This window comes from Vicugna pacos, chromosome 15 (assembly GCF_048564905.1).
Source record: "Vicugna pacos chromosome 15, VicPac4, whole genome shotgun sequence".
Classification (NCBI taxonomy): Eukaryota; Metazoa; Chordata; class Mammalia; order Artiodactyla; family Camelidae; genus Vicugna; species Vicugna pacos.
The window spans coordinates 20,809,122-20,827,721 of NC_133001.1; the positions used below are offsets into that span (position 1 = coordinate 20,809,122).

General features: G+C 38.2%; 1 protein-coding gene across 10 annotated transcripts in view; it reads left to right on the forward strand.

Annotated features, from left to right (window-relative positions):
- Positions 1–9,170: 9,170 nt before the first annotated feature.
- The window catches only part of CCDC88A (coiled-coil domain containing 88A), a 103,169-nt gene continuing 93,739 nt past the window's right edge, over positions 9,171–18,600 (forward strand). For 5 of the 10 annotated variants that reach the window (XM_072937717.1, XM_072937718.1, XM_031675678.2 and 2 more), the window contains exons 1-2: positions 9,277–10,122; positions 10,222–10,322. In XM_072937717.1, the coding sequence (XP_072793818.1) occupies positions 10,060–10,122; positions 10,222–10,322 (164 nt within the window). In that variant the 5' untranslated portion in view covers positions 9,277–10,059. Of the gene's footprint in view, positions 9,219–9,274; positions 10,123–10,221; positions 10,323–18,600 lie in introns of those variants that run through there. The other 5 variants (XM_072937715.1, XM_031675677.2, XM_072937716.1 and 2 more) reach the window with 3 other exon arrangements.

Consider the following 18,600-nt stretch of genomic DNA (forward strand, 5'->3'; position numbering starts at 1 on the left):
CTGTAGCCTTTTTCTCCTCAGACCTGCGCCACCAGTACTGGCGCTTCTCATGAGAAGAGAGGCGGGGCGGGGGTGGGGCCGAGACCTGAATCCGCACCCAGGGGCTCCACAACCTCCTAGGCAGGACTGAGACTTGTTTATAGCCTGAGGCAGATAGGATCTTTCTGCCCTGGCACCTCAGAGAACTCGCGCCACCAAGACAAATGAGGAGCTGAGATTTGGCATGGAGCAGGGGCGGGGCCGTTCCATGGTCTTCCCCAAGCCCACCTTCGGAGCACCGACCCGAGGTGGAGCGGGCAGCTGCACAGAGCAGCAGAGTGACCCGCGTCAGGAGAGGGCGGGCGGCCATCCGCCTTCCTGGCAGGAACACAGTACCTGACCACGGTACTGGGAGGTGGCGTGATCTGCCCACCTGCCTCACCCGAGCGCAGCATCTGACTGCGGCATCAGGAGGGGGAGTGACCCGCTGCCCCACCAGGTAAGAGCTCAGCACCTGATCCAGTGTTGGGAGGGGGGACGATCTGCTAGCCGACAGCCACTGGGAGCAGCACAGATGAGGGCGCCAACAGAGGGCCTCTGGAAACAGCAAGCTGAGTTCACGAAACAGGGCGAAGACACAAAGACCTCTCAATAAAATCATTAAGAGCACACCGTCTCCAGGACAACTAGATAACTGATACTTCTTAAGCCACAGTGCCAGAGAGATATGAGCAATATGAAGAAGCAGAGGAACCACTCCCAATTAAAAGAGCAAGAGAAACCCCTGAAAGCACGATCAAGGAAACAAAAATCAATGGTCTACTAGATCAAGATTTCAAAAAAGGAGTGATCAAAGTACTGAAGGAACCAAAAGAAATAGTGTTTAGATATATAAAATATGTCAAAAATGAAATAGAAGCTATAAAGAAGAAACAAGTAATTAGTAAACTCATTTGCTGAGATGAGATCTGACCTAAAGGCTGTGCAAAGCAGACTAGGTATTACAGAGGAACAAATAAGTGACCTAGAAGACAGGACAACAGAAAGCACCCAATCAGAACAGCTGAGAGAAAAACAAATAAAAAACAATGAAAACAATATAAGGGACCTATGGGATAATAATAAAGCGTGCCCATCTACACATAATAGGGATTCCATAAGGGGATGAAAGAACAAAGGGGATTGAAAAGGTATTTGAAGAAATCATGACTGAAAACTTCCCAAACCTAAAGAAGGAATCAGATAGCCAAGTACAGGAGGCTCAGAGGGTCCCAAACAGGAAGAACACAAACAGACGCACACCAAGATATATCATAATCAAGATGGCCAGAGTCAAGGATAAATAAATGATCCTAAAGGCAGCAAGAGAAAAACAAAGAGTGAGTTACAAGGGAACCCCCATAAGCCTCTCAGCTGATTTCTCTACACAAACACTACAGGCCAGAAGGGAGTGGCAAGATATATTCGAAGTCCTGAATGAAGAAGAGCTGCAGCCTAGGATACTCTATCCAGCAAACTATCCTTTAGAACAGAAGGAGAGATAAAGAACTTCACAGACAAGCAAAAACTAAGAGTTTAGCAACACTAAACCCATGCTAAAAGAAGTATTGACAGGTCTACTCTAAATAGAAAAGAAGCAGGATGCTACAAAAATGAGAAACTTATAACTGGAAAGGTGATAACTACCATGAATTACAAATAGAATAAACACAAAATTGTAAAAGAAGACATCTAAATCATTAAGAGTGGGAGAGAGAAGCAAGGAAAGCCACTATGGAAAACAGTATGGAGGTTCCTCAAAAGACTAGGAATGGACTTACCATGTGACCCAGGAATCCCACTCCTGGGCATATATCCAGAAGGAACCATACTTCATAGTGACACCTGCACCCCAATGTTCATGGCAGCACTATTTGCAATGGCCAAGACATGGAAACAGCCTAGATGTCCATCAACAGATGACTGAATGAAGAAGCTGTGGTATTTATACAATGGAATACTATTCAGCACAAAAACTGACAACATAACGCCATTTGCAGCAACATGGATGTTCATGGAGAATGTCACTCTAAGTGAAGTAAGCCAGAAATAGAAAAAAAAAAATACCATATGAGATCACTCATATGTGGAATCTAAATAAATAAATAAATACAAACAGAAACAGACTCATAGACATAAAATACAAACTTGTGGTTGCCAAGGGGGCAGGGGGTGGGAAGGGACAGACTGGGATTTTAAAATGCAGAATAGATAAAGAAGATTATACTGTATAGCACAGGGAAATATACACAAGATCTTGTGGTAGCTCATAGCGAAAAAAAATGTGACAATGAATATGTGTATGTTCATGTATAACTGAAAAATTGTGCTCTACACTAGAATTTGACGCAACATTGTAAAATGACTATTACTCAATAAAAAATGTAAAAAAACAACAACCACCACAAAAAAACAACACAGCAATACCTATTTCTTTGTGCATAGTGTATGGCTGCCTTATGCTACCATGGCAGAGGTGAATACTTGCACAGAGACCTTATGGCCCACAAAGGCTAAACTATTTACTATTACTTTTACAGGAAAACTTTGCTCACCTTTGAACTAATTGATTGAATGATATATTTGGCATTTTATTTATTTTGACCTCATTTGGATATAATCTTGTCTGCCTCTTGTCTACTCCATATGTTACCTTACACATATGGTAGCTCAATGAGTGCTGATTAATGAAGAAAGCAAGAATGCACTGACAAATATAGAACTAATAACCTCAGTTTTGCTTTAAACCCAGAGAATGCGTTTTTATTCCTTTGCAAGATTTCTTAGTCAAGTTTCAGATATGGTTATGGAAGTTTGGGGTTTGGTGTTTTAAAAACTGGTAACCTAGCAGTTCTACACACTTAACACATGATAAATATTCTTATTAAAAATTCATTTGAATTCCACTTATTGAGTAATTTAAACTGAGATGCATGTTCAAACTTTGATCGTTGTTATATTTTCTAGTGGTGTTTTGAGAATGATACAGTTTTTAAAAATAATATGAAATATGTGCAGCAATATATTAACTTCTGAGTGGTAGAATTATAGGCTTGATTTTTTTTGTTTCTTTTTGGGTTGTTGATTTTTCCAAATATGACAATGAAACATGTTATTTTTATAATGAGAAAATAAAATAAGTTTTAAAATACGCAATATGTTTAGCTTCATGTAACTGAATATTTTATATTGATATCTTAGTTTGAGGAACAAAAGACAGATTTTTAGATTACAAAATTCATAGAATAAAATTAAGTCTGAGAACTGTTCTCAAGTTAACATTTTAAGAAAATATTCAACTGGCATACAGTGATTGAAGATCAGGAAGTAAAAAACATTTACACTAAAAATTTTTTAAAATTTCACATGAATTTTAACTTTAGACAGCAGAACACCAAATACATAGTCTCATATCAGTATACACATTTTTTTAGACATCTTCCTTCTGCCATTCAACAGAAGGAAATAAAATATCTTCATATTCCCTCACTTGTAATTTGTATTTTTTGATATGGAAGCAGATCTACATTCTTCCTATGATTAGAAGTACTTGTTTTAGCCTTCATTTATTTTTAGTAGCCTAAATGCACCAGTGTGCCTTATGTGGGTACTTGCTTGCTCATTTACCTTAAAGGGAATGCTGTGTGGCAAATTCAAATGATGCCCTAAAAATGGTATTATTATACCCAAGAATAGCCAGTTTGTGTTTCTTTTATTAGAGGGTCTTAAGCTGTTGTCATGGTATGTAATTTATACATTATATTTCTATGATATTTCTTCACTGTGAGGGTAATGCCAACCACGGGGAATTTTTGTCTATTACTGCTCCATCATTTGTTCTGACACAGGCCGAGTTCTGTTTTAACTAGGTATTGCTAACTTATGCCTCTAGGATGTAAATGAGTACATTGTAGAGGCTTACAATTAGAAAAGCAGAGTGATTTTTTTCATCTTTTAAAAGTCCATTTTATAATATTTGGCCTTCCCTAGACACATTTTTATTTTCTCCTCTAGGAGGTTTCCATTTGCTTAGTATCTTTCCACAAGCAGCATTTTAAGTAGAAATGAGTCACCACCTATTACACAGATTTAGGGAATTAAAAGAAGGGGAGGAACCATACAAATACAAGGAACTGAGCACGTGGTAAGACAGTTATGCCCTGGAAATACCTAAGTGACCATTAACTTACAAAATTATTTCATGTCACACCACAGCTGAAACATTACACCAAGAGACACTTTTAGGCATATCACACATTCATGGGCTGTACTCATAGGAGAGCCTATCAGGTCCTCACTCAAAAATTATTCATTCTTTTATATATATATGTGTATACATATACATGTGTGTGTGTATATATACACACATATATGTATATATACACACACACATGTCTGAGTCACTTTGCTGTATACTAGAAACTAACACAGCATTGTAAATCAACTATACTTCAATAAAAAATTAATTACTTAATTAAAAAAAAGAAGTCTTGGGTCCTGGATTCCCAATACCTGCAGCCAGTATGCAGTTTTGTCTTTTTTTCCCCAAAAGGTGGTGATGGTTATCTTTGCTCTTCACAGAGTGTTATATTCCATCCTTGCAAGCTGTATGTAGAGATGCAACAATTAATTCTTTCAGACTGTTTTAACAATCTGTGAACTCCCTGCACATAGAAAATTAGAAGCAGCAAATTTGAACGGAGACTCTCGATAGAGCTCTCGATAGAGATATTTTCACCAACAACAAAAAAAAAGTCAGGAGAAAAGATAGGAAAACTACTGAAAGTAAAATAAAAACTCAAAACACAGTTGTCTGAGACCTCTGAGTGTAGGCCAAACACCCTCGCACCTCTTGAGAGCCTCTGAATACATCGTTATGTTAAAAGCATAACACAATAATTTGGATCAATTGTATTGACATATCTCTTTAATAAAAGATCAGTTTCTTTTCAGAATATGCTGTCCAATAAAGCTCAGACAATTATAATACCCTTCTACAAGATTTCCATCAAAATGATAACAAATGAAAAACAGTTTGGATGTTGAAGAGGATAAATATCATTAGATGCTGTCTGAGAAGTAAAAGATTACATGATGTTTCTGTATTCTTCAATGCTTTTCTCTGAGAAAAAAAATCATACAGACTTGGGGGAAAAAGAGCTGTCTTGAAAGCCAAGTATTTTATGGTCTCAATGTCTTTTTAGTTCTTCAAACTCACTGGCAAGCAGTAATCACCAGCTAATGCTTCCTCTAGGTCATTAGTTAGCTAGAATAGTCCTTGTGGGAAGCTGCTCAGCTGGGAGCTCTTGCCAGTTGTTAGGAACTTAAACTGGTCACCATGGTTGAAGAAAGCCTCTGACAAAAAACCAAGGTCACTTTACAGGATTTCCCCATCTTCCCAAAAGGGCATGTCAGCAAACACATGCCATTCAGAGTAAATTACAGAAATAAAGGGAGATTAGATCACCTGCAGGCACAAAAGAGGGAGTAGTCAGCTCAACCCGAGGAAGAGGAGTGCTTCAGAAGGAGTGACACTTGAATCCTGAAGGCTGGGGGTTCACCTTGTTAGAAAGCAGAAAAGGGCATTTCAGGGGATGGTGGCATGGAATGTAATGGTGAATTTGGGATGGTTCACTTTGTTTGGAACACAGCATTAGGGTGTTTAAGAGGAGCCATTGAAGACTGGGCTCAGAAGATGACCCCATTCTCTGCCCTGCCATCTCCAACTTCACTTTCATCTGCCCAGTTGAGATACAGGACAAAGCTACAAGTCCACTGTCTAAGCAAAGGTCAAGTAATGAATGAAACCACTATCCTCATTTTACCGTGGAGGAAATAGATGCTCAAAGAAGTTAAGTGACAGACCTAATTTCTCTCTCTCTCTGTGCCATTGTATGCTTCTCTTAAAATTATGTTGGATAATTAAAATATATGCCTTCTATATTCTTAGGTGAGTTTGAAATCGTATTCTTTAGAACAAGAAGACTTAGAGACCCTTCTGAAAAGTCCATGAGAGATTAAATTTCTTGATGGTATGATTATTTTTTAAAAACATTCATGAAGCAATAGCACCATTCTTTTTTTCTAAAACAGATTTTTTTGAGAAATAATTGCCAATTTAGCCACTAAAATTATCTAATTCAATGATTTTTAGTATATTCTCAGAATTGTGCATCCGTCACCACAATCAAATTTAGAATTTTTTTTTTCTCAGAAAGAAACCCATACCCCTGAAACATGAATCCCATTTCCTCCCAGCTTCTCCAGATCCAGACAAATACTAATCTACTTTCTGTCTCTATGAATTTGTTTCTTCTGGACATTTCATGTAAATGAAATTATACAATATGCAGTACTTGTGACTGGCTTTTTTAACTTAGCATGTTTTCAAGGTTCACCCATGTTGTAGCATGTGTCAGTACTTCACTCTTTTTTATTGCCAAATTATATTCCATTGTGTGGATATACCACATTTAATTTATTCAATTATCAATTGATGGACATTTGGGTTGTTTCCATTGTTTGGTTATTATAAACAACAGTGCCATTCTGTTACTGTATTTACATTATTTTTATCATACTAACTTATGAATGTGATTAGTTTTGCAAACACGTGTCACCAAGGAGCCCGGCTTGGGGTAAGTCTATCACTTCCTCTAGTGTAAATCAAGATGGAGGTAAACATGGGTGATTTTGGTACATGAGTAGTGTTATGTATGTGTAACCTACAGGGGAAGCCTCAATTATAATGCACAGGGGAGAATCTTTCTCCAGAGATTCCTAAACAGGATCACGGTCCATTTCAACCATTTAACTTCCGATTAGAAGAAAGTAGCGCTAATAACTTAGACCTTAACCAGATGGGTATGATTTTTCCAAAGTCCTTTCCTGTTGGATTTAACATTCTAAGAAAGGATGAATTGAGGACAAATGACGACAAAGCACAAAAGTACCTTGAAGAAATCTTGAGAAATCTTCGTAAGTGAAATGAGAATAGGAGGAAGCTTTTTGGATTTAGTCTCACAGGATGTTGCAATTCAAAGACCATTAAATTGTGTATAATGTACAATCCCTCTTTTGCCGGAGAAGTTTCCTCATTGTACTCTTGAGATATTTTAAAGCGTTTCTAAGGCTGCTGTTAAACTAGAGAATTGTGAATTGGTAGGTTTTCAAATAAGTTACTCCAGACCTCAGTCTGGTCTAAATCTTCCTGTTTTTACAATTAACTCCTCATGTTTCTTTGTTGAGTGTGTGCATGTGTGTGTGTGTGTAAAACCTAAAGATAAACCAGGAAGCATCTGGGGCCATCTGGTTCTAAAGGAGAATACAGATTTCTGTGAGGGCTAGCTACTAAATGTAAAGAGGATAAACAATGCTATCTTAACACACAACTCCTGTGCTAAACTCTAGTCATCACTGTCCAAAATGCCCTTCATTTGTACTTTGTGTTAAACTTAATGGATTTTTCATCTATGAATGAAGAAGTTTGGTTTGTTTTAAGAGAAACCATAGCATAGGCACGAACACTTCCATGCTGTTTAATCAAGTTTCTGAAGGATTAAAAGAAAAGTGGCACTGGGTGCTCTTGAACGCTTTGCTTCCTTCTTGGTGCATGCTCACTCTTGGTCTGTTTCCAAATAAAGCATTGTGATTAAGAAAGAATCATCAAGGGCAGAAGGAAAAGATTGCTAGCAACTAAGACTACCCAAGGCTTGTGTACTGGCCAGGGCAATGCAGGATTCTACTCTGTATACCACCTAGCAAAGTGCCACATGAATGCATCCTGACTTTAATTAAGATGATTTGGGAGGGGCACTTTCCTGCTCTCCAAAGCAAGACTCTTTACTCTGCAACTGAAGTAAAAGAACTTACATTTCAAATTTCCCCCTCAAGATTCTTAATTCAAAGGGAATAATGATGAAAACAACAGCAATAATATTTACAGAGCACTTACTGTAGGTTGCCGTTTGATTTAACACTATTATTACCTCTGCTTTACAAGTTAAGAAAGTGAAGTGCAGAGAGGTTCAGAGACTTGCCTAGACTCACACAGCTGGTAAGTGTTGGAGACTGGATCTGAACCAGTCAGTAAGACTCTAGAGCCCAGGCTCTTAACCTAATTAAGAAAGTGGGCTGTTTCTTAATTCAGTATTATGGCAAAAACATGTTCAGTGCTAATTTAAAATATATAAGTACTCAAAGTAGATATTTATGTAAATTTAAACAGCACATATTGCAAAACCATAATACTATATTTATTTTCTCAAAAAAATTGTTTTGCATGCCATTTTGTCCCAGGGAAAAAAGTCTTTATTTTCCTTCAGAATGAGAAGGGGTAACATTTGATTTTGCTGGGTAACTGTTAAAATTACTTTGATGGTTCCAGTCGTGCACAGCATTGAAATTTATGACAAATATGTAATCTGTTTATTTGTCACCCAGCTTGGATGATTTCCAAATGTTTCCTCTTAGTAGCTCTTGATTTTGTTTGGATTTTCTTCAATCGCCAAATAGTCCAACAATGTCTGAATTATGTTTGCTCCGTCAGGGAATACCAACGTGTTGAAAGACAGCTTTGATTATTTAAAATCCTACTACATTCACTTGCAACTTTGAAGAGCATGCATGCTTTCGTGGACTGGATTTTTTTGAAGAAGAAGGGGAAGAAAAAAAGGCGGAAAAAAAAACCGCACAAGTTTGAGGCCGAAGTGCCTCCTTTGCTATTTACTGCAGTGAGTTTTCCGTTTTGCTGGCGAAAGCACGTTTAACAGATCAAATCAAACTGTTCGAAGAAGGTTGTCTGCACCCCTTATGTTTAAAAGAGAGGGATTTCGTTCTCTTTCCTTCACACATCAAAGAAGGCATTCGGGGAGGAAATAAACCATAATTAGGCAAGAGCGAGAGAGCAACAGACCCCTTCCTCGGCCTTTCCCATCCCCGCCCCCCCAAGCCCCTGGCAACCGTCCTGCGCGGGAGCGAGCTGCCGGCCACCGCAGCAGCTGCAGCGAGTGCGCGTTCACGACGCGCCCGCCACCGGGATATGGGCGGCGGCGGGGCCGGCCTGGGGGCGCGCGCGCTCGGGAGCGCGCTCATGCAGCGGTTTTCTTCTCCTACAACCGAGAGGCTGTGGCGCCGGAGGGGCGGGGAGTCGGCGGAAGGATATGGGCGCGGAGGGAGAAGCGCGCTCCCTTTGACGGCGGGTTAGCGGCGCTGGTTGGGCGGCGGGGAGCGGGGTGTGATGCGGCACTGCGGTTCTGAGGCCGTTATTCGGACTCCTCCAGAGAGGGCGGAGGAGGAGGCTGGAGCGCGGCGGTGATTTTGTGCCAGGGCTTCCCAGAGGCGCACTGAAAAGGCTTGGCAGGGCTCAGGAAACTGGTGGCTTAGGGACAACATTCAAGCCCCCACCCCCTGGGAGGGGAAGGGGACAGGCAGCGAGGCTCGAGGGCGGCGGAGGGATGGTGGCTGCTCGGGGGGAAGGGGCGAGCCCTGCCTGTCGTTGGTGAGGGGCTACGGGCAGGCGAGGCTCCGCGGGTCAAAGCGGCTCCATGCCCACTGGTGGGTGGAACGTGTTGAGCCGAACGCGGAGGTCGAGCCTGGCGGCGGCTCGGAACCCTTAACATAATCTCAATCGTGGGATTTCAATTAGCCCACTTTGGGATTAATTCATTGGGGGCAGCCTTGCTGGTCTGGCTCCTCCAGGAGCTGGGCAACCTTGACGGGCTTTTTGTCTTGCTGCTCCAGCCCTTTTTCCCTTCCTCCTCCTCCAGATGCCTTTTCTCTGCCCCTCCTCGCCCGGTACAGACATTTCCAGGGCAGCCTGCCGCTCGTGGCTGCTGTCGAAGCCACTTCTCGGGATTTCGGCTCGTTTTCCTCTGGGGTGTTTTTTGAGGAGGGAGAGTTTTTCTCCCCTCCACAATGGGATTTTTTTCCCGTGCCAAAATGGACTTTCATTGATTTCTACTTACTTCTTCACCGTTTAGTGACCAATTTCCTAGGCGTATTTTTGTGGTAGTTCCTTTTCTCAAATACATTTTCTGTAAAATGGAGAACGAGATTTTTACTCCCCTTCTGGAGCAGTTCATGACCAGCCCCTTGGTCACTTGGGTAAGTGGGGTAGTATTTATTGCATATTTTGCGGCATTATTTGTGGCTGCAGAGATGGAGGTGGGCGTTCTGTCGTGATGATCATCATTCTGTTCTTAGGTTAAAACGTTTGGACCTCTGGCTGCAGGAAATGGGACCAACCTGGATGAATATGTGGCTTTGGTGGATGGGGTTTTCTTGAACCAGGTCATGCTCCAAATGTAAGTATTCTTTTCTTTCTTCTTAGGCAACTTTTTTTTTTCTGAAAAATTGCATACTGTGAATTTAGACACTTTATGTTTTAAGATCCGAATTTAATTCTTTGGCCAGAAAAATTTAGGTAGTTTAAGAATTGGACCTTGAAAGGAATGATAATTTTAACATGCCCAGCCCATTTATCACAAACCAGGATTTATACCTGTTAAAATTGTGAAACTTTTATTTTTTATTTTGTAAATCAAGTATTGTCACTTACTGTATTCAGTGCTGAAATTCAAACCACATTGTGTCCTCCTTGATAATTTGATAAGATGAGAGGGAGAATTAGAATAGTTTCCTAAGGGGGGAAAGGCCTTTACTGTAAAGTTATGTGCATTTGGTGCAGAAATGTTTCTTATTAACCTTTGTGTCTAAAAATAAATGGCTCAAAATTTGAAACTGGTGAAGTAATAACAGATTTCAGAGGAGAGAATTTCAAAGAGCAGTTCTAATTGGTGAGGACTGTTGTAGCAAGTAATTAAAATGCATATGATAACTAAAGTCTAGGTGATTTATTTGTGAATTATTAGGTTAATATTTGGGGGATCATTTTACAGTATTAGAGCTAGTTTTGAAATGCAGATGATTGAAATCTTGATGTCAATTAGATAATGATTTACTAGGCAAATCTTTGTCTTATGTTTATGATATTTGGTTTATATTAAGTAGAAAAGTGTTTGTGAAGTGGCAATTGAATATCGAAATCATATTGGTAGCTGAATCAGTGAAATAAAAACTCCATTTTTATCCATTATATGTATTGTGGCATGCATACATTCTCAGCACATCAGTGTAGTGAGTATTACAGGTGTGCTCAAAATGTGTAGCCTTCTTTTGAATACAACCTCATTACAAGAGTAGTTTGGAACTTTCAAATTCAGGGCTTTCTTTTTATATATGTGGGAATTTAGTGCATTATTAATAAATAATTGTTAGCAGAGAATAAGTCTACTGTTAATAGACTAATAACATATAAATGATCAGTTTTATGTTTTTTGATATTAGGGTTTTTTTCAGATTTTTTTACCTGAAAGAAGGTATAAGTCAAATCCTTAAATTACTGTTTTCTGTTAACTTCTCAGTCTGTGTACTCAGATACTTGTGGTCTGTATGCTTGGAGAGATTTGTATGCTGTTTTTCATATATGTGTTAATTAATCCTACAGGAAAATATTGTATTATACTACTACATATTTTCCAAAAGTGTTCATTTGTATAGGCACCCAAAGAAATATATGTTATCTAAATGTGGTATATATTTTAAAGAAAGTAAAAGGGAATTTGGATATTAATTATTTCTAGGGATAATTAATATATTTTTGGCAGCTCTTCTATGGAACTATTTTTAATCTTTGAAATATCCCACTATTTCCTAACCAAAATGGTAGAATAATTAAACTGACTTCTATTTTAGGGAACACAGATGACAGGAAGGGTAGCCATTACAGTAGGTACTCAGAACTTGTTCCCCTATGTCTCTCTTCTTGTTTGTTTTTAGACAGAAAATTTTGAATTTGTATGCTGAACCCTAAAAAAAAGGTGTGTTCACAAAAATAGGAAAATACTTTAGTTTTCCCCTTTAATGCTTTTAATTTGAATGATTCTTTTTCCAAAAAAAAAAAGATTTTTTTTTTAATTCTGAAGAGTTGTCTGTGGTGCTAAAAACAGGCACTTTTGCTTGTTTCCACTTTGGGTACAGTTTTATACTTAAAATAATATATATGTATATTTTGAAGTAATGGTGTCCCAAAATAGTGGTTACCAGGTTGTTTTTTGGGGAGGACCAGCTCCATTCCAAACCTCAAATCTGCTTCTGTTTTCAGTTCCACCTCTCAGTTTCTTTAAAAGTTTTTTCAGTGTCCTATTTCTGTTGTGGATGACCTATATAAATTAAAGGAAAAGGAAATTTTTTAAAAAGTATGTTTTAATATTAAAAAAAATTTACTAAAATAAGATCAACACAAATATATTTTAATTTATTACCTATTTATTTGCCTAATAGGGTAACAGTATAATTTTAAAAGCTTTATTTTGCTAATTTTGAAATCAAGATTTCTATTAAGCACTTTACTCAAATTAATGTTTGATGTAAAGTACTCTATTAAATTGTCAGCTGAAACTGTACCCAGTAGGTTAACCTTAAAGTTAACATCAGTGTAAGTAATTTCTGGATTACATTTGGTTATAGAATTTGCAGGTGAGAATTCTTTGTAAATGCAACTTTATGTGTTTTTCTTCATATTTCTTGTGTTTGGAGTTTATTGAGCCTCTTGGATCTGTGGGTTTGTAGTTCAAATTTGGAAAAAAATTTTGGCCAATTTCTTTATATATTTCTTTTCATCCTTTCTTTTGGAAGTCCAGTTACATGTATTTCAGACTGCTTGATGTTCACTGATGTTCAATTTTTTCAGTCTTTTTTCTGTTTCATTTTGGATAATCTTGCTAAATTCATTAATCTTTTTTCTGTAATATTTAATCTGCTATTAATCCCATCCAGTGTATTTTTTATTTCAGATGTTGTAGTTCCATCTCTAGAAATTCAGTCTTTTTTTATATCCTTCATGTCTATAGCTTTCATGCTGTTTTCTTCTCTAGATTCTTGAACATACAGACTACAGTTATAACTGGCTTAATGTTCCTGTCTACTAATACCAGCTGTGTGATTTGATTGATTTTTCCTCATTATGAATTGTGTTTTCTTGCTTTTGCATGCATGGTAATTTTTTACTAGATGCCAGACATTTGAAATTTTAGCTTGTTGGGTGCTGGATATTTTTGTATTCCATTAAAAATATTCTTGAGCTTTGTTCTGGAATGCAGTTAAATTACTTGGAAACAATTTGATCTTTTCAGATCTTGCTTTTAAGTTGTGCTAGGCAGTACTACTTTGCCTTTGTTGCACTGTTGAGGCAGAACCCTTCTGAGTACTTTGACTGGTGAGAACAGGAACTGGGTGGTGTTCCCTCTAATCCTTTTTGGTGGTTCTTTCACTGTCCATGGGTAGTATATACTGATAAGTACTCAGCTGAAGACTTGGGGTGTACCCTCTGCACGTCTCTGGAACTTTCTGTGTAGCTCTGTCTCAGGCACTCTGCCTTGTATATGACAGTCTTGCTGTCTCCAGACTAAGTTCTGTTTCAACTCAGGGAGACCACTGTGCTCTGCCTAGTTTCCCTATTCCTGTTCTGTGGCCTAGAAACTCTTTCAAGGCAATAAAGTGGGGCAGTTGTAGGACTCATCTTGTATGTTTCCCATCTATTAGGGATCTATTGTCCTTTGTTGCTGATGTCCATTGTTTTGAAAAATGCTTCATATGTTTCGTCTTTTTTCCCCCCAGTTTTTTCAAGCAGGAGGGTAAATTTGGTTCCTGTTATTCCGTCTTGGCCAGAAATGGAAATCTGTTTATATGCTTATAATTATATTTTTGCCCTGCCAGTCTTGTATTCCTGCTTTCAGATGTGACATAGAATTTTGTTACAGGATTCTTATGGTAGAATTATTATTTTTTTCACCTAAAGTGTTTATTAAGTGTAAGAATATTGATTAATTTAGTGACGGCCTAGAATCTGAAAGTAAAGAGCTGACTTCTTTATGCCATTTTACTGACTGCTGTATAATTTCAGAGTCTGTTCACTGATTTGGGATTCACTGTATGCAGGGATCAGTCCTGGGTTTCACTGAGTAACTCCTTGAATCAAAGAACCTCTGTAAGAGCTTGTGACATGGCATCCATCCTCTTTAACTAATGGGAAGGGGAAGCTATTTTAGAGATCTGGAATGATGGGCCAGCTCTTCTGCATGCTGCAGGGCATTTTCCTACTTCAACCAAATGAAGTCCTTTTTCCTCAGTGCTAGTTATCAGACATAGGGCTTGGTGACAGTGAAGTGGAAATAATCATTTTCCTGTTTGAGATTTTATGCAGTCCTGCAGCCAATTTAGAATATTACTTGCTGTGAATTTTTAAGGAATTTGTGACATTGTAGTTGATTTTGTAATCCTGTTCATATTACCAAAGCAGTTGAAAACATAGTATGTTAGGGTTTTAAGTACCAAAAAAATTTTTAATAGTATCAGAGTAGTATTTGGAATTACTCTCTGTGATTCAGCCCCATTAGATAGCTATAGAGATCTGTACTTGAAATACCTAGTAATTGTGAAATACTTGTTATGGTATTTCTTCTTTTAGAGTCTTGAATTTAAGGGACTTTAGAAGTCATCTACTCTGAAAATCATTTTTATATGACCCATGGTCATCCAACTTCTGCTAAAGTATTTCCTGAGAAGCAGCTTCATAAAGTGTACCTAAAGAAACCATTTAATTAGAGGAAGTTGATAAATGTTCCTTAGTCCTGTCAGTGCTTAAGATTCAAAAGTAGATTGTGCTAACTTCATGACTATAATAGCTGTAAAATGATTACAAAATACATAAGCTGTCTTACCAAGTATGGCATTGACTCTGAATTTTGGTATGGTCTTTGTTGCTTCTTTAAAAACACATTCATAATGTAGTCAGAGTTGCTGTCTACTAGTTTTGTGATTTACTTCCCAAACGTTTCTCACATGTGTCTCTGAGTCTGGGATTAATGCAGTTGCCCCTGTCTGGTCTTCTTACTTTTGGCTTGCCCCTTTTCAAGTTGTCTTCTCATCTGTGATCATATGAAACTCTCTAAAACAGATTTTATCATGTTACTCTTACCTTTAAAATGGTTCAATAAATTTCTTCTGCCTTCAGAGTAAACACATTACTTAAGTGTCTAGACTCCTTTGAGGTCTGGCTGCTGCCTGATTCTCTGTTTTCATCTTTGCATAGTACCAATCCTCAGAGCATAGCCAGAGATTGAGCAGATTTACAGTTCCCTAAGACAAGCAGTGTTCTCATATGTCTCTGTGCCTTTCTACACACTCTTGCTTCCCTTAGAACGCTCTTCTACTTCCTCTCTATTGCTTTCTTTAACTTCTGTGCCATTCCCTGGCTGACGCTGGGCTTAGTACTCCTTGTGCTTCTCTAGGACCCTATATATAGAGAGTAAACCTTGATAGTAGCAGTTCCTGGTGTGATTGACCGTGCTGACTAACCTGTGAATTTCTTGATGCCAAGGACTGTATCTTTTATCTCTCTCTTCCTGACGTAGTGCTTGATATACAGTAGGTTCTTAATACACTTCTGTTGAGTGAATAATAGAGAGGCTGTGGGTAAAGTGTAATGAATTTGGGCTTTGAATGAGACAGACTTGATGTCACTCCTCACACACACAGTGTGTGACCTTAAACAATTTACTTAGTATCTTCACATCTCAGTTTCTGCATCTCTAAAATGGGAGATAATGTTTCCTTCCTGGAGTAGACATAATCTCTACTAAGGCAGGGATAGTATCTATTTTCTGTTTTGTTGACCACTGTATCCCAGTGCTGGTTTTTGTCATTGTTATTATCCTGTGCTATACCATACCAGCTTTTTATGTTGCCTCAAAGAAATCATGATCATTCATAGCTTGGTTTTGAATGATCTCTGTTGATCTCACCTCACTTTACTTCTCAATTTCCTCATTTATAAACAGGATAAAATGAGAATGACACGGTTATTATGAGAATCAAATAAGATGATTTATGCACAATGCTTAGGACATAGCAAGTGCTCAATGAATGTTAGCGGTTGATATCTTTTATTTCTATTGTAATAATAATAATTTTCCCCTAGGCTGCCCTTCCCCTTTTTTTGCTTAGCAAATTCCTACTCATCCTTTAACACCCTGTGAATTCCCTTGGCAGAGTTAATTAATCTCTCCCCTATGATCCCTTATCTACTTTACCAAATTGGTATAGTGCTGTGACTACTAGAGAGTTAGCATTTAGAGGCTAGAGATTTTGTGTTATGTTATCACCAGTACCTAGCATAGATTTTGTACATCATAAGTTTTCAGTAAATGTCAAAGGAATGAATGAAGATGTTATATACTTTTATTAATTTTCAAAATTTTGAGGACATTCTCTATTTTAATGTTGTACAATTTAGTTTGTTTTACATTTTAATTTTTCTTGTATTTTCTCTCCGTCTCCTTATTTATTTTAATTACCTTTATTGGATTTTTCCCCCACCTCTGTTATATCTTGCTCAGGTGAGGTGGTAAGATGAACAAGTCATAGTCCATGGTTTTATGTGGTTTTATATGAGACTGATGCGCTGCCCACTGCGCTAAGAAGGTGTTTATGTGGTTTTAGAATACACATCGTACCTTCAGTTTGGTTTCCAGTAACTTTCCTGATGATGTTCAACATATTGAGATTTTTGTTCATAGCCTTACAATTAAAATTCAAGTTAAGAATTTGTGGAATTTAGAATTCATAAGCTCAAAGTTTTGTATCAGAAGTGGTGGGACCCAACCTCCAGTCCCCATCCCTGACTCTGACACCACAAAGAGGTCTTCTGTGCATTCCTGTGGACATCTTGCATGCATGCCCGAGTCCAAGCTCTTGTACTCCCTCCTCCAAACTGCTGCTCCTTGACCCAAGGTTGTACATGCCTGTAGCAAGGTCCACCCTTAGGAGAGATCTAGGAAAGAGGCCGGTGCAGGTCCTGAAATTGGATTAGAGTTATTTGAACAAGAAATTCCAGAGTTCCAGATAAATGGAGTGTCATCAAGGAGAAGGAGTATATGGGTACATCCTCTTGTTTCTGTGGACTTCTTGTCCAGAGGTGAGGGGCATGTCCTGAAGAGGGCCACAATGGGACTCAGGGCAGAGATCACTTTTGCCAAGATCTAAATACAGTACTTAGTGAGAAGGATGAAGGGATGGTGCATTCAAAAGTTCAGTTCATTTATTTAATCGTTTCTGAGTGCTTATTCTGTGACAAAGTCTATATGACAAACTATCTGGTAGGTGCTGTGGATGTGATGTTAAATAAGGTATGGTCTTTGTCCACTACTAAGAGGGACAAGCATGTAAACAAATTGCAGTGTGACATATGTGCTGAATAGTGGAATTATGTTCTTGGTACAGTGTTGGCACAGAGAGAGGTTATTATTTATAAGGAGGAAAGGTTTCTTGAAGAGGGAATGCTTGAATTGGGACATAAAAGTTGAGTAGGAGCAACTGGGTGAATAGGAGTCATAAATAGTGGGAGTAGGAGGAAGGACATTTTAAAGAGAGAAAATATCATGAAAAGAAGTTTGAAAATGTGAATTAAAATGGTGGAATCAGGTAACAGTATGTTATTTTGTACGGCTAAAACAGAGATTGTATGCTTCTTGTACATGGTAAATGAATTTGAAGAGTTGGAGAGTGGGAAGCTGTCCTTAAGACAGCACGTTAAGAAGATTGAGTTTTTCCTGTAAAGAGGTGTATTATTTCAGGTTCTCTCCAGAGAACGGAACCAACAGGGTGTGAGTGTGTGTGTGTGTTTGTGTGTGTGTGTGTGTGTATGTGTATATATTTAGAGAGAGGGAGGGAGGCAGGTATATATTTATTTTAAAGATCTGGCTCAGATTGTGGAGGCTTGGTTAGTCCAAAATCTGATGGGGTAGGCCTACATGAACTGAGGGAAGAACTGCATTGTGTTCAAGGCAATTTTCTAGCAGAAAGTCAGTCTTTGTTTCATTAAGGCCTTCAGATGATTGAATGAGGCCCATCCACATTATGGAGGGCAATCTGCTCTATTCAAAGTCTGTTGATTTAAATGTTAATCTTGTCCAGAAAACAACTTCATAGAACATCCAGAATAATAATTGACCAAATATCTGGGCACCGTGGTCTAGCCAAGTAAACACATAAAATTAACCATTACAATTAGTGTTTCTTAAACTGGGTCCACAGGTATTCTTGGGGGTCTTTAGGACTTCTAATTTTTGTGTTTTCATTTCAGTAATCTAAATTATTTTTCAAGAGATAATAATAACAACATTCTTTTGCAGTGAAAATTCACAATTGAAAGATTTTTTTTCATAGACTAAAACTAGTTTATTAAGCCACTTTTTCAAATAGGGGCCTTGGACTCTTATGATGTCTATCGACAGATACTCACAGATTCCAGATAATTTTGTTTCTTTAAAAGATTTCACTCACTACTTTACCCCAGCTTGAAAAACAGTACTATAGGCTACAGAATATTGAAGGAATTGAAACAGATAGCATTTGTGTTTTAGAAGGACTGATGTTGGTGCTTATGAAAGCCAGAACAGAGAGAGAAACTGCACAGATGTAGAAATGATAAGGAAGAGAGAGAATGCTGAAGTTATTGGACTT